This window comes from Paroedura picta, chromosome 5 (assembly GCF_049243985.1).
Source record: "Paroedura picta isolate Pp20150507F chromosome 5, Ppicta_v3.0, whole genome shotgun sequence".
Lineage (NCBI taxonomy): Eukaryota > Metazoa > Chordata > Lepidosauria > Squamata > Gekkonidae > Paroedura > Paroedura picta.
Genome location: NC_135373.1, coordinates 49,548,936 through 49,570,878, shown reverse-complemented (window position 1 = coordinate 49,570,878; position 21,943 = coordinate 49,548,936). Strand labels below are relative to the sequence as shown.

Here is a 21,943-nt window from a genome sequence, read left to right as displayed (position 1 = left end):
ACAGGAAAATGTGTGCATGAAGTGCTTGTCTTTACAATCTGAAAAAGGATCTCTCTGTACAAAATGTAGAATAGATTTTATTGTTTATAACCACGGCCATTTCAAGTTTCTATATGAAATATATGCTTGAAATTGATTTTTTAAAATATCATATAAATTAGCTGTTTCCTGATGCCTAGGTCAATGATTAAGCACTACACAGATCCCAAGACAAGGAGGAAGTTGGACTTACCAATAATGGAAATAAAAAATGTTCACATTTAAAGTGATTCTATGATTCTATGAAATATTCTGGAGAAGTCTTACCTGCCATGAGTTTGTCATCAACATTTAAAGGGAAGCTTAAAATGCTGCAAAGGCACGATTGTGATTGAGATCTTGGTGCAGAGTTCCCTCCTCCAGTGCCTTTTCAAGTGCCAAAAGAGCTGTGCGTGAGAGAAAGAGAGAGCATGCAAATAACACCTGAAAAGTCATGGGGGGGATGAGGAAGAGCCACTACAGCATTTTTATCTCACTTTAAATGGTGACAGCAAACTAGCGGCAGCCACAACTTCACTAACCTGGGTGGAATTTTTAACACCCAGCAGCAGCACTGGTTTGGCCATTCCAGGAGGAAAAGCAGTACTCAAAGTTACTACTACCAAACAATAAAACTCACCACAGAAATACTGTGTTGGAGCCAGCCAAGTTTTCCATGGTGAAGAAGTGAGAAGTCCTCTTTGACCATGAGAAATTGCTATGCTGGTGATCACGAGACCTGCATGTGGGATAGAGAGTGTGGACTAAAGATGGGATTTGGGCATGACTGAGTGAATGATCCAGCCAGATGCAAAACCCATTTTTCTTCAGATACATCCCAATGAAATGTAAAACCAATCTCATGGATTCTTAAATCAAAATGAGGTATTGAACAGAAGTCATCTGAAGTCCTCACAAGTCTTTGGTTTATTTAAAACAATCAACAAGGACAGCTGAATTTACAAGGATAACATTTCCAAAACCTTGTCACTGAAGCCATTATATATCAGAAGGCTTCCTGGGGACAAGTCTTTTAGTTTGAAGGATCAGGATCCACAATGTCATTTGATGGTCCTTTTCTTCATGGGTAGTACACAGCTTAACCACATGACGTGTGTGTGCAGCTCTGCTTCACATCAGTTCTCTGTTCACAGACTATGACTGGGCCCACTGGAGTCTCCTGCTGTCATGACTCCCATTTAACATTAAGCAGAGCAGAAAAGAATCCATCATAAAAACTTTTTTTTTGCAGTCCTCTCTATGTTTCTTTTTCTTCATCATCTTCTTTAGCATCAATATCAATATTATTATACAATTTCCAGGCTCTCATATTGCAGTTTCTGAGTATTGTTCCAAGCTGTTTTCCAGGCCCCACTTCATAAGTGTAAGGAAATCCTACTCCTTGTTTCCTTTCATAAATAGCATGCATTGTCTGTTCCCATTTCACTGGCAAAGTGAGCTGCTTAGTTAACAAATGCTTGATCTGCTCTGGTTCCCTGTATCTCTTGTTGTTCACATTTGAATAGACACGGACGAGAGGTTTCAGAATGCTGATCGATTCAAGAGCTTCAGATAAAGGTTCAACTGCAGGTTCCATAAGCCGAGTATGAAAAGCTCCACTGACTGGCAACATTTGTACACGTCTAAATAAGTATTTTTTAGCATTTTCCTGTAGAAACTTCACAGCCTGTAAGATGGAAGGGGGGAAATGTTATTTCACCTATTCTAAATCTGTTATTTATGTATCATGAATAACCCTGTAAATTCAAGCATATATGTATCTGCACCAAAAGAGATATGAAAAACATACAAATCAATAACAGTGGTGATAACTTGAGGTAATAGAACACTTGGCTGCTCATGATTATGGCTGACCGGACTAAAGTAGCTGTCTTATTCTCAGTTTTATTCAGACGCAGAATTGAAGATCAAGGGTAAAAGCAAGAATAAAAAGCAAGTCGATCCACTTGGCTTTTAAGATACTTTATGTTCATAAGTCATTAAACCTTGCCATTAGGATAGCAGCAAAATGACATCAGGCTGCCAATTTGCAAACTTCAAAACACATCACACTAATATCATCTAGTTCCTGTGCTCAATTTAAGGTGCTTCAATTTAGAATAACTGAACTGAACAGCCTGGATCTATGTTACAAAGGGAGCTTTTAAAGTTCACGCCTGCTAGTCAATTGGGGATTGTCTGCATGCAAAGAAATAGGATAAAAATACATGCAAACAAGCATGCAAACTTTTAATCTAAAAAACAACTGTAAATAAAACAGACTGCAGCGCCAGGTTATTATGCGCTGGTTTTTTTTCAGAACACATATAATACACAGCAGAAAAAAATCACTGTTTCGTTTTTGGTCTCTTTATATCTGTCATTGTCACTGATGCCAATGAAAACACCATGTCTAAAATGAGAAACATTCTAAAATAATACCTCCAAGTGTCCTGCAATGACTCTGCCATCAGGAAACAGGTAGTTTGAAACTTCACATACAGGATCTTCTATGCCCAATGATTTACAATGTTCGCAAGCTTCTCTGCAGGCAGCAACATAATCTGAATTATTACGACCAATAACCGACAACATTCCACTAGAAACAGCTTCTGATGCCTCTTGCATAGCCTCAGCACGCACCTTTACAGCATATAAAGCTAAAAAAAGAAAACTGAAGTTTAAGAAACCTGAAGGAAAAACTTGATCATGTCATGTAAGACAATTGGTATTGCAAAGAAATACTGCTGCAATTTCCAAATCCTAATAGTTGCCAATATATAGGGAACAAAGTCAAATACTCTGTTAACATTGTATCACAGTATGGTATACTACCATGACTTTGAATCCAGACTTTCTACAATCTAGCATGTAAATAAATTGAGCCACAGTCTGTCCAGAAGTAACATTTGCTTAACTTTAAAGCATTTTCTTATATGGTGAGCTAACACAGAATTAATTTTTAGAATACAGCTAAAGGTTGTACATATAACCAACTTTACACCTTTACTTTGTGATTAAGAAGTTGGAACAACTTCAATACTAACAACTAAATAAGCATACTGAACAAAAGGCCAGAGCAAAACAAATACTGACATTACATTGCAGTATTACATAAGGGCAAGCATTTAACATGCTAGCGCACAGATTCTTTCTTAATACCTTCTGCATACTCTATGGCTCCTGCAAAAACAAGAGCTGCATATTCTCCAATGCTAAATCCAGCAGCTGCAATGCAGTTCTCAATCACCTGAAGAAATCAGATAAAGACATTTAAGACATTCGAAAATCTTCCCAAAGCTGAAAGCTGACATTCCTAGAGACACGTGGTCAATTGGAAAGCTTCAACCTTTGTATTCGCTGAATTTGAGACTTTTCTGCCCAGATGCAAGAGCTAAGGAATAAGCTATCTCACACTGAGCCTTCAGTAATATTCCCAAACCAGGTGTTTGATTTCTAACATTTGAAGAGTCAGGCTTCAAAACTTGCTCATAAGCCGCAACCTGGAAAAACAACCCATCCCTGTAGGAGAGGGAAAATGCATTAACGTGCAATCTGCTCCAATATGTTGGCAGTGGCAGTGGAAGCTTTTTTTATGACCCAAAGGGAAATAACACCTCATTAAGCCTCCAGGGAATGGGAACAGTGAGAAAACAGCGGACTTGAGGAACGGGCACGGCAGACACAAAGGTTCCTCGCCATTTCAGCCTTAACATCTTACAGAAAAAGGACCCCCCCCCCCCCAAACACACGCTCTCTTCCCGCTGCCTATCCTAGCCTACCAAAATAAAGAAGGGTTTCCACAGCCCTGAGGCCATGACCCCGACCTTTCCTGACCCCCCACTCAGAGTCCAAGTCGAGACCCTTTCTGGTGGGGGAACGAGAAGCGGCTCTGCCTGCCCGGCGAGTCGAGAATCCGTGGCTGCCTCCGGAGCTGCCCTGAGGCCGCCGCAAGACAGCCTGCCTTCCCGCCCTCCCGCCCAGTCTCACCGGTCGCTGCTCGTGGTGCAGCTTCTCTACGGCGGCCAGCGAGCAGACGAAGACGGCGGGCTGGCTGTGCACCGTGCGGTCGAGCTCGGCGCGCGGCCCGTTCAGGCACAAGCCCAGGAGGTCGTAGCCCAGCACGCGCTCAGCCACGCGGAAGAGCTCGCGCGCGGCCGGATAGCGCAGCAACCCCCGGCCCATGCCCACGTGCTGGCTGCCCTGCCCGGGGAAAAGCAGCACCGAGCTGTCTTCAGGCGCCCGCCTCGGCGTTGGCGCCGCCCGCGCTTCTTCCTCCTCCTCCGGCACCGTCGCGTCCCGCAGCAGCTGCTCCGGCGAGATGTCCCCCAGCCACGGGGGCACGCCGCCTCGGCAAAGCCACCTCCTGGCCAGCGCAGCCCTCAGCTTCTGCCCCACCACGGTAGCCATTGCGCGCGAGTCCTACCGGTCGTTGCCAGGCGACGGAACCGGAAGGCCTAGCGGAAAGGGGATCCATGGGCCAAAGGCTTGCCCCTCCCCCGGCAAGAAAAGACGTTCCTCTTCAAAGTAGGAAGGCGGGCAGGCTCTCGCTCGGTCCTGGGCTGCTGTGCTTTCCAGGCGTCCTGGGCGTAAAGGGTAGACCTTGCTCGGACTTAAAGGCCTCCTTTTTGAAAGTTTGTGTAAACTCCTCAAAGGAGTAGGAATATCCGGAGTGAGAACGATGGCTGTTATCAGCCACTGTTACGCGGCGAAGGGAGTAGGTGCCGGCCGCCCTTCCGTCAGTGTTGGTACGCTTGCTTCATCGTTATGACTTGGGACACGATGAAGACCGCAAGTTTCCACGAGGATTGCAAGATCCACAGACAAGGAAGCAGCGTAGCGGACGAGTCTTCAGATTTTAAGATGTGCATTAAATCGCTTTGGAGTATGAAGCTAGAAATCAGTTTGATTTTATAAATGGTTGTCTTACAGTTAATATTTTCAAAATTTATATATAGGGCAATTAGCAGATAAGAGATTATTCGAAAATGTTTAAATATCAATTAATTCAGTGGCATTTAGTTCCACATTAGACTGAGGTTCACCTAATAAAGTGAGGGAAGCAACAGAAACTGAAGATGGACTGGACCCTTACCCGGCAATCAGTAATATTACCCAACTGGCACAAGATGCCTGAAACATCTTTTTTTCTTCTCCCCACTTAAAAAGCCAGCTCAACAATAGACACTAATAAATATAAAGTGCTTGCAGTGTTTTGTTTTAACCAGCAATTGTAACATGATTTGTTTGGGGATTTTGCATATTTATGTAATGGAGAATTTGTCCAGTGTTCCTCTTGTCTGATTTATTTGATGACATTCAGATTCATGCAAGTGGGTAGCCATGTTGGTCTGAAGTAGTGCAGCAAAATCTTGAGTCCAATAGCACCATTAAAACCAACAAAGATTTATTCAAGGCGTGAGCCTCCATCTTCATCTTTGTGAGCTTCCTTGGTCAGAGGAAGTGTATGCACGTGAAAGCTCACACCTTCAATAAATCTTTGTTGGTCTTAATGGTGCTATGGGACTGAAATTCAGTGGAAGGTCAGTTTAGATGTCTGCCTCAAGAGGCTAATGGATCCAAAGGGTTTCCAGACAGTGGTTGCTCTATGAAATGTGGAGATGACCTGGGCAGTGGACACTATGCGTCTGGGCACTCTCCCCAACCCTTGGAACCTGGAATTCCCCAGACTTTGCTAAGGAGTTTAGGATGATGAACTGATTGGGAGGTGTTTAGAATGCTGGTAGAAGAAAGCGCTGAATATTACTGAAGAAAATTGAGAGCACATTATTGTGCATATGATATGACAGCAAAGCAAGCCAGCACTGTGTGCCATCTGGCAGAGCTTTACCATGTTATAATGAAGCTTTTAGTCTGTGTTGGTCCCCACCCTGGAATCCTCCTTGATGTTTTATTAGTTGGGCTTAACCTCTAAAAATGTCCTAAAGCGGGGATTAGCCCCCCGGGGGTCCAGAGGAGCTCTAGAGGGGGTCTGTGGCATTTCCCCTCCTGCCTTAATGGACTTGGCCTAAGCTAGGTAACCAGCCACTTCAATTGCTCTTCCCTCCTGAGCATGTGAGTTCTCTTGTGGTTTCTGTGCCTGGGAGGGGGCACAGCCTTTGTACCTACCCCTGCCTTAAACTATGCTCTGTCTCTCCCCTCAGTCCTCTTTGAGCCTGCCTGTTAACAGGAGTGGCACTGTCACTTCCAATGACTATGTTCTGGGGACATGGCCAGCTTATATCACTTCTGGGCTCCTTGAAGGCTGAAAAAATATTCAAGAGATTGAAAAAGGCTACCCTAGAGGCTACAGTGCTTGTAAAAGACTGGCAAAACAAAAATTACAGGACTGCTACTATCTTTCCCTCCCAAGCACAGGGCACTTAAGTTTTTAGTTATGATACTGGCTCTGGCCCACACCTTGAGTAAAATCATACCTAAAGAGACAGAGACATGGCAGCCAAAAATCTAGACACTACTTTCCTCTTGAGCCAGGAGAATCAGAATGAACCCAGAGGGGGGATGGACTCGCAAAGGGGAGAATATAAAGTCTCAAGGCATGGATAGGCAACCATCTTCTTGATGATATTCCTTAGATAGGCACAAGTAAAGAAAGACCAAACTTTTACCAAGGGACTCCATCTTGATCACATTTCAAGGGTCAACAGGCCGAAGTCCCATCTCCAACAACTAAGCAGAGCGTTTAAATAGCAATACAGATACAGAGTACTAGATGCACAAATCTGTCTGGCAGGAGATACTTTTAGATTCTCTGGTGGCATTGAGACATTTGGCAATCCCCTGGCAATAAGAGAAAAGGGTGGCATTGCCAAGCGAATCAAGGGCATTGTTGGCCTCCTTTACATAGGGAAAACCCTCCGTCAAAGAAAAAATAGACACAAATCTGACATCAAGAATCACAAGATTGAAAAACCTGTAGGAGAACCCTTTAACTTTCCTGGACTTTCTATGGGTGACCTAAAAAAACTGTTTTATTACAAAGGACTTCAGAAACTAACTGGATAGGGAAATTGCTGAGTTGCAAGTTATTACAACATTCAAAACAATGGAATTGTCAGGATTTAACATGGATATTTTATCTCACTACATATACTAACCTCATTCAAATCTCACTGCTGCATTTTGACATATTTATTTCCTTCACTATGTTCCTGGAATTAAACCCAAATAAATGGTAACCTTATATATTAAGTTTGTTATTCCTGTTTGGTCCTTCATCTGTTTCCTTTATCTGTATGTTAATTTGCTATTTACATGTCTTACCAAATGTGTAATTCCAATCTTAGCTGTATTTATAGCTCAGTTACTAAAGTATCTTGACTCTAAGCAACCCTTCCTGGCAAGCCCCCCCCCCCTCCCACATACACACACACACACATGTAATAGCTGGGGAAATTCAGTTTCACTGGATCTGAAGTGTGCTTGCATGTGAAAGCTTATACCTTGAATAAACTTTGTCTTAAAGGTGCCACTGGACCCAAACAGTGTTTTTGTGCTTTGGATCAATATGGTGATTTATCTGAATCTTAGATTAAGACAGTGTACCTGTCACAGGAGCCTCTTGTGGCGCAGAGTGGTAAGGCAACCGTCTGAAAGCTTTGCCCATGAGGCTGGGAGTTCAATCCCAGCAGCCGGCTCAAGGTTGACTCAGCCTTCCATCCTTCCGAGGTCGGTAAAATGAGTATCCAGCTTGCTGGGGGGTAAACGGTAATGACTGGGGAAGGCACTGGCAAACCACCCTGTATTGAGTCTGCCATGAAAACGCTAGAGGGCATCACCCCAAGGGTCAGACATGATTCTGTGCTTGAACAGGGGATACCTTTGCCTTTACCTGTCACAGGTGACTGAATATTAAAGCATTGCACAGATGTGTGCATAAATGCTTTGCCGATGGGGTTGATCTTGCCTGGCATGGGTGAAGTGACATTACACTTTCTTTACCCCCTTTATTGGGAATATGCAACTAAACACATTTCAATATTAACATTTCAATATTCAAGGGAGTTTCTCACACTATCCTAAAAATCAAATGTTGAGGTTCAGTGGTTGTGCAAAGTTCCCAGGAATATTTGAATGTGGCTGTGTGGGAATCTATTGAATGGGGACCCTGCTCTTGCTTGATGCTGGTCCCGAAAGAAAACATGCTAGAACATTTTTAAAAACTTATTGAACTGGTAACCTTCACAGTTGGGAATGAGTTACTTCAACTCAGGCAGTCTTAATTTAAAGGCATCTAGATTCCAAACAGCCTCCTTTCTCAGCATTTTATCATCCATAGTACACACAGTTCAGCTTCATCAAAACTGCTTGCCTTGATGTGACACAGACCAGAAAAGAATGACCACTCAAAAAGTAGACTGAATTTTAATCCAGAGCAAAGAAAGCAGTCTCTCTTCCCATGCAAAGCTGAGCAAAAGATGCCTGCCATTTGCTCTCAATAGGGTATGAAGTCTGAAGAGACCAAGATTTGTTCCACCCTTCAAGGGCAAGTCTCAGAGCAGCCAAACTTGCTGAGAGACAGCCTTCAGCTGCTGCTTGTGGGTGTGGAGGTGCCTGATCCACACCCAACTTGTTTGCACTGGTTAACTTTTCTTTCTTTCCACTTCCGAGAACTTCAAGCAGGAGCAACAGCAGGTAATTCCCTCAGACTTCTTCACAATCATTTCCATAGTATCTCTACTTAAAAGTCATCAGATTATTTTGCAAAGTCTCCATATTAGAAGCGGGGAGGGGGATATGACTCAATTTTCACAGGAATTGGGCCATAGCAGCTAAAAACTGCAGCACGAGGAGAACACCCCCCCCCCCCCCCGCAGCAGCAGCAGCCAGTAATGAGTGAGAAATAATTTCCAATCCATTACTTCCGTGCTGCCAGAAGGATTGTTTCCTAGGTGCAATGCTCCACTGCCTGATTCACATGTGTTTACATATTAAGTGTTGCCAGGTCACTTCCAATTTATGGTGACCTCATGAATTAAGGATCTTCAAAACATCCTATTGTTAACAGGTCTTGTAAACTGAGGGACATAGCTTCTTTGACTGAACCCATGCATCTTGTGTTGGTTTTTCCTCCTTTCATGCTGCCTTCAACTTTCCCTAACATCATTGTCTTTTCCAATTACTCTTGTCTTCTCCTAATGTGACCAAAAATACGACAGCCTCAGTTTGGTCATTTTAGGCTCCATGGAGTTTTCAGACTTCATTTGTTCTACAACCAGTCTCAATCCTGGTTGCATTCTCCCTATTGGTTGATGACTGAGGCAAAGAATAGAAAATCTTGACCAATATCATTTTTGTCATTGTCAACCTTAAAGTTGTGTAATCCCTCAGTGGTCATTACTTTTGTCTTCTTGATGTTCAACTCTAATCCTGCTTTGGCACTTTCCGCTGTAACCTTCATTGGGAGTAATTTCAAGTCTTCACTATTTTCTGCCAGTAATGTGGTGTCAAATTCATTGTTAATGATCCTTCCACCAATTTTCACTCCACCTTTTTCTGGCTCTCCCTATGATATTTTCTGCATTGACATTGAAGAGCTAGGGAGATAAAATGTATCATTGTCTGATACCTTTGCCAGTTTGAAACCATTCTATCCTAACAGTAGTCCAAATTCTGTCCTAACAGTAGTCTGTTGTCTTGAGTATGGGTTGCACATAAAAATGATCAGGTGTGGCACACCCATTTCTTTTAAAACCAGTCAAAACTTTTCATGACCCACACAGCTTTGCTGCAATCTATGAAACACAAGCTGATTTTCCTCTGAAATTCTGTTGTATGTTTCAGTAACCAATGTAAATTTGCAGAATGATCTTCAGTACCCCTTTCTTTCTCAATCCAACTTGAACAACTGGCATTTCTTGCTCCATATATGGCAGCCTTCCTCAACTTTTTTACCATTAAGAAACCTGAAACATTTTTTAGGCTTCGAGAAACCCCAGAAGTGGCAGGATCGTGCAGAATATGGTTGGGAAGCATAGCTGCATACACACCAACCTGGGGCTCTCCCCAGCCTGTCTGGGACCATCATTGGCCATTGGTCATGTTACCCGATAAATGTTTAAGAAATTTAAATATATATAACAAATTAAATAACTTCCATCGATTCAGGAAACCCTTCCAGGGCTGTCAAGAAACCCCAGGGTTTCATGAAACTCTGGTTGAGAAAGTCTAATATATAGTAACAGTCTTTAACATTTTGAACATCATTTACTCACATGAGAAATTAATGTAATGGTCCAACAGATGCTATAGTGTTTGATATCTTTTTTGGGAATTAGAATATAGAATGAGTATTTCCAACCTGTGGTCCATTGTTTTGTTTTCCATATTTGTTGGGTATATTTTTGCTAAGCTTTTGATGCTCCATTTCTATGGCTTGGGATAACTTTATTGATATCCTGTCTACTCCTGGTGATTTGTTTCTCCCATCTGCTCTCAGTGTTGCTTTCATTTCACTTTTTAAAATTGCATGTTCTTCTTCAAATAAGTTATTTGAAGGAATCTGTTATTCTTCCATCTCTTCTATATAATTCTTTGATATAATTCTTTCCATACTGATCTTATTCATACCCTATTATTCACTACAAGTAGCCTGTGTACTATTATACAAGAGATCCTTGCAGCTAGCCAACATCTTGCAGCTCTTAATGGCACCCCTCTTCCTCATGCACACAAACAGATTATGATCTATGGAAACAGATTTTGCTGGTAAGCCAGTTCAAAGGGTGGGGAATTTTCTATGCTGGGTTATTTCTTTCTCATAGTGGGAAAGGAGGGACTGACCTCAGAGGTAAAGCATCTGCTTGACATGTCAAACTTCAGTCCCCTTCAGTTAAAAGGATCAGGCAAAAGGTGATAGAAAAGACTTCCATTGGAGACTCTGGAAAGCTACTACCAGTAGTTGAGTAGACAATACTCACTTTGATTTACCAAGGGACTAATTCAGTGCAAGACAGCTTCATGTATTCATCTAGATACAGACTAGGAAGTCATGAGATTCTTTACCATTATGTCACTTTGCCTGAGTCCTTTGACAACGCTGTATTATTCTGGCCTAAGTTATCATTGGACTGTATCTCACCAGCTTTTCCACTAACAAAACAGGGAGGGATTGTGGGATCTTTGTAGATAAAAGTTACATTGGTGTCTACAGTGAGGAGGGGAAATGGAAGAGGCTGAATGGTAAAATTGGTAGGATCTGATTACTAGGGTTGAATTAATAAGGAGGCTGAATATGTTACATGTGAGGTATCTTTGCTGTTAGGTGATGTTCATCCCTGTGTGGAATGTAAGCCCACTTTGGAATCCTTTAACATTCCTCAAGAAAAAAATAACAGCAAACCTAAATCTGAGTATGCCAGTGCTGGAACCAAGCATGGAGGGGGTATGGTTAATTAATCCGTCCTCAGATGGTATTTCTGTATAGATAAAAGTAATCTGACTTGTAGAAACATGTGAAGAGTTTTATATCATCAGTTTGCTTGAGGAACTGGAATGGTGTGTTTGTGGAGACTCCCACGCTAGGGTGAAGCACTTAGGTAAGAAGTAGCAGGGATCTTTAATAGAGGATTTGCATCAGAAACTGTGAAAGTCAACTTAAGTTTCAGACCCTGTAATTAGATATTATAATATTTTAAGTCTTTTCTACTGACACGCCATTCCCGTAATTAGTGAAACTGCACTTTGCAGAGCCAGCTCTCATTCTTTTTGCGTATATATTTCAGCACCAGCTATGGAAGAGGCACAGTCATGGGCCCCACTGGTTGGTTTCGTGCTCTTTCCCCATGCAGGAAGCATATGGGGTGCTAGGATTATCAAGAAGGAATTGCCTACCTGGTTTCAATCCCTTGAGAAGCCATCATGGCACCCACCCAACTGGACGTTTGCACCTGTCTGGGGAACTTTATATTCTTCAATGGGGTAAGCTATTGGCCTTTATCTTTCGTTTACTTACAGAGCAGCTTTTCATTTTTTAAAAATCCAATGCGCTACATTTGCTCAAAGAAAAGTCTTCCTCATTGTAGATCCTACCCACAATTCTTTTCACATGCACTACAGCATGATCAGAATTTGCTTTAAGTAGCAGCTTAGATTCTTGGGACACAGCATCTGTGGCCAATGCCCATATTCATGGTCTAGGGTTGGAAGCAAGGGGATCATGGGGCCAGGAGAAAAATTACAGGCCAGTTCAGAGCTGCAACTGCAAACTAGATGACAGGTGAGAACTTGCTCAGAGGAGCCTGAAAGCAGGGGGGGGGGGAACCTTACCTAAACACAGCCCTTTACTCAGCAAACCCATTAAAAGCAGAGGTGTACACTTTAACTTTGGGGGAGGGGATTTTTCAGGTTTGGATTTCAAAAACCGTTTTCATACTGTTATTTGATATTATTCAATTATCTAATACCATTTAAGAATTTTGATTTTTTTATTTTGGAGGTTTTTGAATCCATTATTTCTTTGGGAACCTGGGGGGAGGCAAGGGTTGAAGTGGCTGTTTTTCAAGCAAATAACACCAAAATTTCAGTCTTAATACTGCCTGTCCACTAATCTCAACCACCCCCAGTTTCAAGTAAATTGGATCATCGGCTTCAATTCTATGGACCCCTGAACAAGGTTCCCCATACTTGTTCCAATTGTTTCCAATGGGGGAAAAATGCATACTTTCCCCAAAGAAAACAACAGAAAAACATATAAGAGCAACTACTGTCCCAAATGCACATAGAGTCAAAAGCCTAAAAGGATTTATGCCAAACTAGAGAATCCCAGCAGAATCGTGTGCTCATCCAGCACAACCAAAAGAAAAGTAGAAAATGCAAGCCAAACTAACTCAAGTAAGGGACACTGTTGCAAGCCCAATCAAACCTATATAGTTGATGCAAACCTGCCAAGGAGCCTTAAAATGCCATCCCTGAATATTCCCAGAATTTTTTGGAACCAATTGTAGGTATTAAAAAAATCTGGAGAGGAACATGGATACATAACTATACAAGGAGCAAGGGATAAGCTTGCCATGTTTTGAGTGCTATTTACTAGGAATGAAGTGGAAGATGCAGCAACTTGGCAGGACTTCTAAATGACAATGCCGATACGAATTGACGGATGTGCAAATTCTTCCAGCAGGAGATACTCTCAGATTTGCTTGTGGCAGCAGTTACTAAGCAGTTGGTCTAGGAGTATGAGGTAGCATCACTGAACAGACTGTGTATGACCATAGAGTACTCTGACCCTTCCAGTCAATCAATATCTTTGCAGTTCCCAAGGAACTTGTGTATGAATTTTACTCTAACACTCCAATATACTAGACATGAAGAGAGGAGGCTGTTTAGTTTATACATCCCTTCAGCATTTTCTCTTGGCTACAGGATAAACAATGTTGGCATATATGCTCTAATATCTTACTGAGTCCTAGGTCATGAAATGAAAACAGCATAAAATATTTAATTATTAACAACTAACAAAGCCCATCCCTCCCATCCTCCATTGGGCCTGCAGAGTTGGTAGTACATGCCAGATGAGGAAGGAAAGATGGGAAACAGAGAAAACACGAAGGAAGCCCATATGGTGTTAAACCACCCTGGTCTCAACCATAGCCCTGGCAGAAGAGTGCTGTCTTACAGGCCCCGTGGAATTTTGGATGTTACCTGTAGTCCAAGGGTAGTCAATCTGTGGACCTCCAGATGTTCATGGACTACAATTCCCATGAGCCCCTGCCAGCAAACTCTGGCAGGGGCTCATGGGAATTGTAGTCAAGGGACATCTGGAGGACCACAGGTTGACTACCCCTGCTGTAGTCTATGTCAGTGGTCTCCAACCTTTTTATCACCGGGGACCACTCAATGTCGGGGACCACTCAACGCCTTTTACTGAGGCCCGTTGGGGGGGGGTAGTTTACTCTCAACCACAGCCCTAATGGTCTCTGATCACTATGGTAATGTTTAAACATCCCTTCAAAATAAGATACAGGCACGCCACAACAATGAACATAAGCAACATTTTATTTTCATGGAAATGTTAACTCATGACAATAACAAATCAATGGGAACCCTGAGCTTGTTTCTCTGCAACGAGATAGTCCCATCTGGGAGTGATGGGAGACAATGACACCCGAAGTGTGTTGTAAAGGGCCGGTGGGGGTGAAGTAAAGGGCCGTGGGGGGGGGGAGAAGGCGTCCTTCGCGGCCCACCTCCAATTAGTCGACGGACCACATGTGGTCCGCAGCCCACAGGTTGGGGATCACTAGTCTATGTAATCCCCCTTGAGCCCTAGTGAGAACATGAATAAATGAAAACACTTTCCTCGGACATTCGGGTATTTACTGTCTATCCAATGTAGACAGTTTATCTCCAGACACATCTGTTGTCCCATCAGTGATGAGAGTTGAAGAGACTGATGTTTGGAGAGGGGTAGATTTGCCAGTATTGTATGTTGTATCTCTGGCTTTGGTGAGATTCTGATAACAGATTTGGGGTATTCCTGGGCTTGGGCTTGTGAACGGAGAACAGGGTCAGTGTTCTTGTTAGGAATGCTTTCCTTCAGTTACATCTGTCTCAAAAACTGCATTCCTTCCTGGGTTTGGCTGATCTAGGTACCCTGATTCATGCTATTCTATCCTTGAAATTACATTAATATAATACAGCTTTGAAGACTTGGGAACTTTCATTAGTATAGAACATAGCCGCCTAGTATCTGATGCAGCCTTTCTCAACTTTTTTACCATTGGGAAACCCCTGGAACATTCTTCAGGCTTCTAGAAACCCCAGAAGTGGCACAATCATGCAGAATATGATTGGGAAGCATAGCTATGTACATGCCCACCCAGGGCCCTTCCCTTTACCCCAATCCAGGCCCATAATTAGCCCTTTTTGTTGGTCAACATGACCATATATTGTCATATCACCCCAAAAATGTTTAACAAATTAAAAATATATATTAAAACTAACTCCCACCCATGTGGGAAGCCTTTCCAGGGCTGTCAAGAAACCCCATGGTTTCAAGAAACTCTGGTTGGGAAATCTGATCTGATGGGAGGTAGCAAATTCAATCCTATTGGTGAGAGACTTGAAGAATCTGTGTTGACATTTCACAGTTCAGTTCAGAGGGCTGATTTTAACCTTTAAAGCTCTTAACAACCTGGACCTTCCTTTCCCAGTAGAACCTCTTGAAAGTGAAGCATTTGTCACCATAGGCCGCTTACAGTCTCAATACGAAAGGAGGTCAGGGCAGTTCCAGCTCACATGGGCTTTTTTCAGTGGCAGTCCCAAGCCTTTGGAAGAGGCTGCCTAAAGAAGTGAAGTATTATCTCTGGAAATCTTTAGGAAAAAATATATAAGACTGAATTATTTTAAAGGGCCTTTGGAGATTGACCTGCTGTTGTGCTTTGTAGAGTGCTGTACAAGGATCTGTGGGACTCAGTTTGAATCCCCACTCTGCCATGGAAGTGTGTTAGATGAGCATGGGCCAGTCACACAGGATTGTTATGAGGGTGAAATAAAGGAAACAAGGCTGTTTTGGTTCCCTTTAGGGAGAAAGTTGGGGTATAAATTAAGTAAAATAGATTTGTTGGCTTTAATGTATTTCTGGCATCCACCTTGAGTGTTTGTCAGAATGCAGTTTATAAATGTTTTAAATAAGTATTTGCTTTCCCTTTCTGCTCCATCTGTTCTTTTTTTGAACAAGTTATATTTGCTACATTCCAAGTATTGGTGTCATCTCACCAAATCTCAATTGTCCTTAGCAAGCTATAATTAACCCAGCCTTCTACCTCATCTTAAAAGCTCTTCCTTGATGGCAAAATTCAATAGATCAAAGACCCTTAGATGGGCTGCTTTGTCCTGGATCTGACCCAACAAGATCTGGCAGGGACAGGTGGTCACTTAAAATAGGCTGATCATGTCTGCCCCTTCTAGGCATTCTCTTGACCCCCACTAGGCAAAGATGACTACGGATGTTTCTACTTTCGAGGCATAAGAAATTGGATTTTAAAGCTCTTACCTCAGATTGAAGTTGTTGAATGAAAGTGGACGTAGAAACAGAAGTTGTCTAGGTCCATGATCTTGCTCTTTGCATTAGTTAGTTATTCAGCTTCCTGCTTCTAAACATCTCAGTTCAAATGTAAAAGATAGCAATGCTTCATGGACTTTTGAAAGGTCTTTTAAGATGTTTTAAGATAATCATTAGATCATCTATATGCAATAGGGAGAGCAACTGCTTTAAGTTCAGTTCCAGTGGCCATTTTGGATTTTGCCTGTGTAGCCTTCTTGCTGTGACTTCTTCCTCCTGCCAGCTTGAATCAGTGTAAACAGTTCAAGGGCTGTCTCCAAGTGTGCCCAAGAGCAAAATGTACAGAATGCTGCTGTGCTGAACCAAATCCCATAGAGATGAAGGCTTGAGTGTCAATGGATTAGGGCCTGTAGAGATCTGGAGCTCAGACATGTTGTATACAGTTTGGATGCTTTGCCCCACTCCTTCCTGTTGTTATGCATTTTGAGTGCCTCCATATGTCTCCAGTCCATGCTGTTACCCTTGTCTTCACCATTAGTAAGCTGTCTGCATTGCTCACAGGGTTCTTATGAGATGCAGTCAAAATGCAGGCAAGAAAAGGCAGTCTTTAAAAGTATCATTTGGTTTTAGTGATCAGAATTTAACTTTTCACACATATTGCCCATTTTCTGTGTTCTTTTCTTTCAGATATGGCTCTTACCTGGTATGGAAGGAACTGGGAGGCTTCAATAGCAAGGCCATGGTTCCACTTGGACTGTATGCTGGACAGCTAGCATTAAATTGGTCATGGACTCCCATATTCTTTGGCAATCACAAACTAGGATGGGTAAGTGCATGGCTGTATTTCTTGTATCAGTCTGTGGTCATAGAGGTAAAAACAGGGGTTTCAAAAAAAGAGGGAATCTTTTTGATAAAATCATTTCCATGGTTTTCACCCTGCCCTTCTTCCAGGGAGTTCAGGAGTCCTTCTCCCCTCCCGATTTGATTCCCACTATGCTGTGAGGAAGGTTGGAACAAAGAGAAAAAAAGTAGGGCAGGTTTATCCATGTAGCATGTGCCACACGCCCCAAATGTCTTGTTTTTCTCCCTGCATTTTTCCAGAAAGACACAAAGTTCCCCTGGACACAATCAAAGAACAAGGGAACTGTAAGATGAGGAGGTGGATGAAGATGAGCCTCCTAATCTTTTCCCAGCAGTGTCTTGATACAGGTTTTGAGCAAAAGGCATGAATCACCATGAGGAGCAAGTAAGACATTTCCTCAGGTGCCTGTGATTGCTAAGTCTTGTTACTAAGACAATCAAAACAAAGTGGTAATAACTAAATCCTTGCTAGCAAGATACAGTTGTTACCATCTAAAGTGGCACAGCATCTCAGCTCATCTACAAGAGTTGAGCCATTGAGGACTCTTTCATGCATAGATGTTATCCAACAAATTAACTCCAGCAAATTAATATAAAGTTACCTGCCATCCTGATTAAAAACAGTACAATCTAAATTCCTCAGTCAACACAGAAATGTTTCACACTCTATCATGAAGCAAGAAACCTTTTCCCTCTACCGAAATGAACAGAACTCCTATAAACTGCTTTCACTGAGTTGGAATTAAACAGGATTTCTCTATCAATGGGAGCAAAATGGTAGCTCTGTTGGCCCTTAAGTTGCATCTCCTCTGTAACTTTTGAAGATGGTGGAAGGTGAGTCATTGAAAGGTTCTTTCTTAATCCTATAGAAATGTTCAACGTTTTTGGAAGTGGGTTGAATAGAAGTGGAGTTTTGCCAAACTTCTTGTCACATATCCTCTAAGCTGGCCTTTTCAACCTTTTTACCATTGAGAAACCCCTGAAACATTCTTCAGGCTTTAAGATGTAGTGCCATCGGTGCAGAATATGGTTGGGAAGCAGAGCTGTGTACATGCATACCTGAGGCCCCTCCCCTTCCCATCCCCTCCAGGCCTATCATTGGCAATTTTGGGGAGGGGCAGGTCAACATGACCATATATGGTCATATCATCCAATATATGTTTAACACATTTTTTAAAAATATAAAAAATAATTAAGACCCATCCATTCAGGAAACCCTTCCAGGGTTGTCAAGAAACTTCAGGGTTTCACACAACCCTGGTTGAGAAAGCCTGCTCTAAGCCCCCCAGAACCAGAAATACTATCATGCCAGGTGAATTAGAATACAACTGGCTCAAGATTTTCTCTTTGTGTTCTGAAGTGATGACTCAGTCTCCAAAGATGGGGCCCTGCAAATAATTTGTTCACCATATATATGGAGATCTTCCATGAGTGAAACAGATGATGAGTCCCCCACTCTCTCATCTGGGCTTAGATCCGCTGCTGTATAGGAACCGTCAGAATAACTGCTGTTTCCTCCATGAGGCATGCATGAAACTGTTGCTGATGGTGGGCATGCGACCTGATGATATAGGCTCCAATCCCAGTGCTGAGCAAAATTCTCATTCCAAACTTCCAAATAGCCCATAGGCATTAAATATGGGTGTGCCAGCCATCACATAGGTGGCTGAGGTTAAAAGTTAAGACATGTTTTTAAGTTATGTTGGGTTGACCCACTGGAAGACCCATGCCAATTTCACCTTCAGAGATAGACACAAGAGGGGACCTCAGATTTGGGGGTGAAGTCCTGTTTGTTTTGAAGTGTTAGTGTTGGTTCCAGAGTACCAGAGTATTCAGAGCTCAATATTGGGACACAAACTTGCATTCCTTTTTGTTTTAGTCTTAGCCTTCTTAGCTGGCAGTTCAAATGGAGCCCGTTGGGTCAGAGGGAAGCTCAAACTCCATCAGAGCAGAGTCAAGTGAACTACTTTTGAAGCAGCAGGAATGAATGATCTTTCTGGAGCTGATTTAGCTGGAGGTTCAGAAGCTTTGAGAGATTTCTCCCACAATGCTGCCTTCAACTTGGATGCTCAAGTTCTTCTAGCTTTAGATGTGAATTGTTGGCAGACCTTACAAGTGGGAATATTGTGCTCCTTGCTCAAGCAGAACAAGCCTAGGTCATGTTTACCCTGCAATGGGTACAATTATTGAGAAACATTTTCCTCACCAATATGAAGCTTGGAGACTGATAAAGAACAACTGACAGCAAAAGAGGAACTGAGGGTAGGAGCACTTCTGCATGAGAGCAGGTGTCCCTGGATGGGAACAAAGAGCTTGGCTCTGGAGCACAGTGCCCCTTGGAAACTTTCAGCTGTAGAAGCCTCTCCGATGGCAGGCCTGCTCACGCAGCTCCCCCGTGGGACTGCACAGATTGATAATGATGAACATTTTCTTACCAGGAATCCCTATTCTCAGTAAAGTCAGGATTATCTTTGATGTGCAGCTTCTGTTCAGGTGGTTTGATTCTATCCATAAAAGTAAGCTGTTGGGTGAGAAGATGGATTGAGGTTCTTGGTGTCCATTTCTTCTCCTTTTCCTTATTTTGCAGTATTTGAGTTTTTAAAAAAGTTATGTGGTTTTGTATATTGGCCAGGGGTGTTCCAGCTCTTTTCCTTGGAGACTGGGAAAGAGAAACCATCATTTGCAACATGAGCTTGCCTCTTCCTCCAGTAGGTGGTGCACGATCCCGAAGACTCCAGAATACCCTCCAGGATATAGGAATTCACTGGGGAAAAATTGTTGAGTTTTTATGCTCCCCTAATAGATAAACAATCATTATTTTGAATAAAACAACAATTTATGAATCTTTATACAGGTTATGGACTTTTACAAGTCAACTGACCTTGTTGGGGAAGGAAACGTTTTTAATTAAAAGAACATAGGCTTTCCATTTTCCTAGCATTTGAGAAGATCTTGGGAAAGGAGCAGTACTTGGTGTGAGCACAAACCAACCAAGTCAAAAGTCATCTAAAGCAGTTAATATATAGGATAGCTGGACACTCAGATAAACTGGCTGGGCATGTAATAAAGGAGTTAGTGTATTGGGAAATATTACTAGTGCAAAGATATGTGTGCTCTGAAATAGCTGATCCTTTTTCAGTCCCTGTGCTATGTTGGCCTTGTCTGAATATTTCATTCTAACCTCTATTTTTGTTTCAGGGACTGGTCACTTTATTACTTACCACAGGAGCAGCAACAGCTACAACTACAGTCTGGTATCATGTCAACAAAACTGCAGCCTATCTGATGTATCCTTATTTAGCCTGGTTGACTTTGGCCTCAGTGCTGAACTACCGTGTGTGGAAGGCCAATCGCAATAAGAAGCACCCATAACGTTTTCTAAAGGGAATTATGGTAAAACAAACAATATTTTAATAAAATCATATTAAAATGCCACTATTTTGTTTAATAAAATTATGTTTACGAGCATGTCCATATTAATGTGCAAATATACAGTTACTAGATAAAACCAGAATAAAATGGAGATCTGTGGTTCTTAGCAATGTGCTTCTGTGTTCCTTGAGCGTCAAAATCAGGCCTTTAATCTGGGCAAGGAAATAAATCCCAAAGAGCCACTGGCTTCACACAGGCATGTTGAGACACTTGATTGTTCCTCACCCTCAATCTTTGTAACAAAAAACCTGCAAAGGTAGGTTTGGCTGAGAAACAATGATGAGCCCAATATCATCTGGCAGATTTTCACTGTTGAGTAAGAATCTGAACTTAGTTGTCCTCTGTACTAGTCTGACCATAACTACTGTGCAACACAAGCCCTTCAAGTCCTCCCCCATTGGGCTGTTTCAGATCTGAAAAATGGCACTGTGGGAGGGACTGAAGGATTCAGCTCCATCTCCCTGCATGCCACAGCACCAATCTGAGTGAGGTCCTTACCTGTGAACTGTGTTCGCAGCACAGCACTCACAGTACACATCTAAGCAAAAGTCCTCATGGTGGATCTAGGAAAAATGTACCCTACAATTAAGCTCCAAGAGTAGCGAATGCAGTTCCCTGTTTGCAGAAGGAAATTTTTAAAAAACTGTCTGTGTAAATTTTCAAAGAGGAGGACATTGCCACCAGGGACACAAAACCATCTCTCCTTTGCCGAATTCCTAGAACATGCAATTCTTGCTAGGATTTTGAGCTTCTTTCGCTCTCTTTCGCACTCTCTCTCTCACACACACACACTCACACATGCCTTGAAGATGAACCAATAAACATGCATTGTGATGAGGGTGAGGGAGGCAGGCAGTTGGACCTGAGTTTGTTGGTATATATGTTTGTCATGCAAATGACACAGCTGGAAGGAAGCACAGCTCACCACCCAGGTGAATAAATTTCTGCAGCATCCCATTGTACCCAAGACAGCAGAAGAACCATATTAAATCCCTAGCTTAAAATCAAAGACCATTTATGGTTTGCTCTGACGCCGTTTATTAAAATTTGCGCTGAAAACTGCTTGGTTACATGAGCTAGCTGCTGCCTGAAAATAAATTGCCTCATGTTCATTTGGTTAAAAAAATTAAGAGACAGAAAGCCATTCCCTTTAGGAAGGGGAACCAATGTCATCCATTATCTGATGCCGAAAATTGCAGAGCAAGCAAAAAGGCTATACTGATGATTCTTGTAAGCAAGCAAAACGCAGTAACTTCTAAAAAAATGCAGCAGCAAGTGATTTACTCTTGAACTTCTTTGATCTTTGGTATACAACACAATTACATATTTGAAGAAAAAAGCCAATGATAACATCTGCCTGTGACCTGACAGGAAATAAAAAAGCAGATGACTGCTTCCAACTGCGTTCTGTGCATGTTCATCTGATACCAGTGGCTGGGTCAGGCCATGTGCAGCTAGACAATGGAAGTCACGTGACAACTGTTGGGGTCATCCAGGAACAGGGTGCTGAAGACATCATTGAAGAAGGATGGGTGGTATCTGCAAGCTCTGTCACAGTCAGGGTTGAAATTCACTTCCAGAATCTGGGGTTGCATAAATGGTTTTCCTGGA

At 42.4% G+C, this 21,943-nt stretch overlaps 3 protein-coding genes across 3 annotated transcripts in view; 1 reads left to right on the top strand and 2 right to left on the bottom strand.

The window, feature by feature from the left end:
• Positions 1–922: 922 nt before the first annotated feature.
• MCAT (malonyl-CoA-acyl carrier protein transacylase) lies at positions 923–4,494 on the bottom strand. The gene is made up of 4 exons (XM_077337841.1): positions 4,009–4,494; positions 3,181–3,268; positions 2,461–2,678; positions 923–1,705 (listed from the first exon to the last, which is right to left on the bottom strand). Exons 1-4 carry the CDS (start codon positions 4,426–4,428, stop codon positions 1,277–1,279), a joined length of 1,155 nt encoding a protein of 384 aa, XP_077193956.1. The 5' UTR covers positions 4,429–4,494; the 3' UTR covers positions 923–1,276.
• A 4,034-nt stretch (positions 4,495–8,528) lies between these two features.
• On the top strand, positions 8,529–20,438 carry TSPO (translocator protein). Its single transcript, XM_077337825.1, has 4 exons — positions 8,529–8,673; positions 11,763–11,958; positions 16,727–16,865; positions 20,099–20,438. Exons 2-4 carry the CDS (start codon positions 11,771–11,773, stop codon positions 20,270–20,272), a joined length of 501 nt encoding a protein of 166 aa, XP_077193940.1. The 5' UTR covers positions 8,529–8,673; positions 11,763–11,770; the 3' UTR covers positions 20,273–20,438.
• Positions 20,339–21,943, bottom strand: part of TTLL12 (tubulin tyrosine ligase like 12) — a 24,399-nt gene continuing 22,794 nt past the window's right edge. Inside the window, exon 14 of the mRNA XM_077337824.1 lies at positions 20,339–21,938. Coding sequence (XP_077193939.1) covers positions 21,787–21,938 — 152 coding nt within the window. The 3' untranslated portion in view covers positions 20,339–21,786. The remainder of the gene's footprint in view (positions 21,939–21,943) is intronic.

What these genes read in the sequence shown, in the direction of transcription:
- MCAT (XM_077337841.1), bottom strand. Translation starts at nt 4,428, where the DNA reads ATGGCTACCGTGGTGGGGCAGAAGCTGAGGGCTGCGCTGGCCAGGAGG. An exon ending in TGCACCACGAGCAGCGACCG is followed by an intron (nt 3,269 to 4,008) that starts GTGAGACTGGGC and finishes TGATTTCTTCAG; the next exon opens with GTGATTGAGAACTGCATTGC. An exon ending in TCATTGCAGGACACTTGGAG is followed by an intron (nt 1,706 to 2,460) that starts GTATTATTTTAG and finishes TCCATCTTACAG; the next exon opens with GCTGTGAAGTTTCTACAGGA.
- TSPO (XM_077337825.1), top strand. Translation starts at nt 11,771, where the DNA reads ATGGAAGAGGCACAGTCATGGGCCCCACTGGTTGGTTTCGTGCTCTTT. An exon ending in ACTTTATATTCTTCAATGGG is followed by an intron (nt 11,959 to 16,726) that starts GTAAGCTATTGG and finishes CTTTTCTTTCAG; the next exon opens with ATATGGCTCTTACCTGGTAT. An exon ending in GCAATCACAAACTAGGATGG is followed by an intron (nt 16,866 to 20,098) that starts GTAAGTGCATGG and finishes TTTTTGTTTCAG; the next exon opens with GGACTGGTCACTTTATTACT.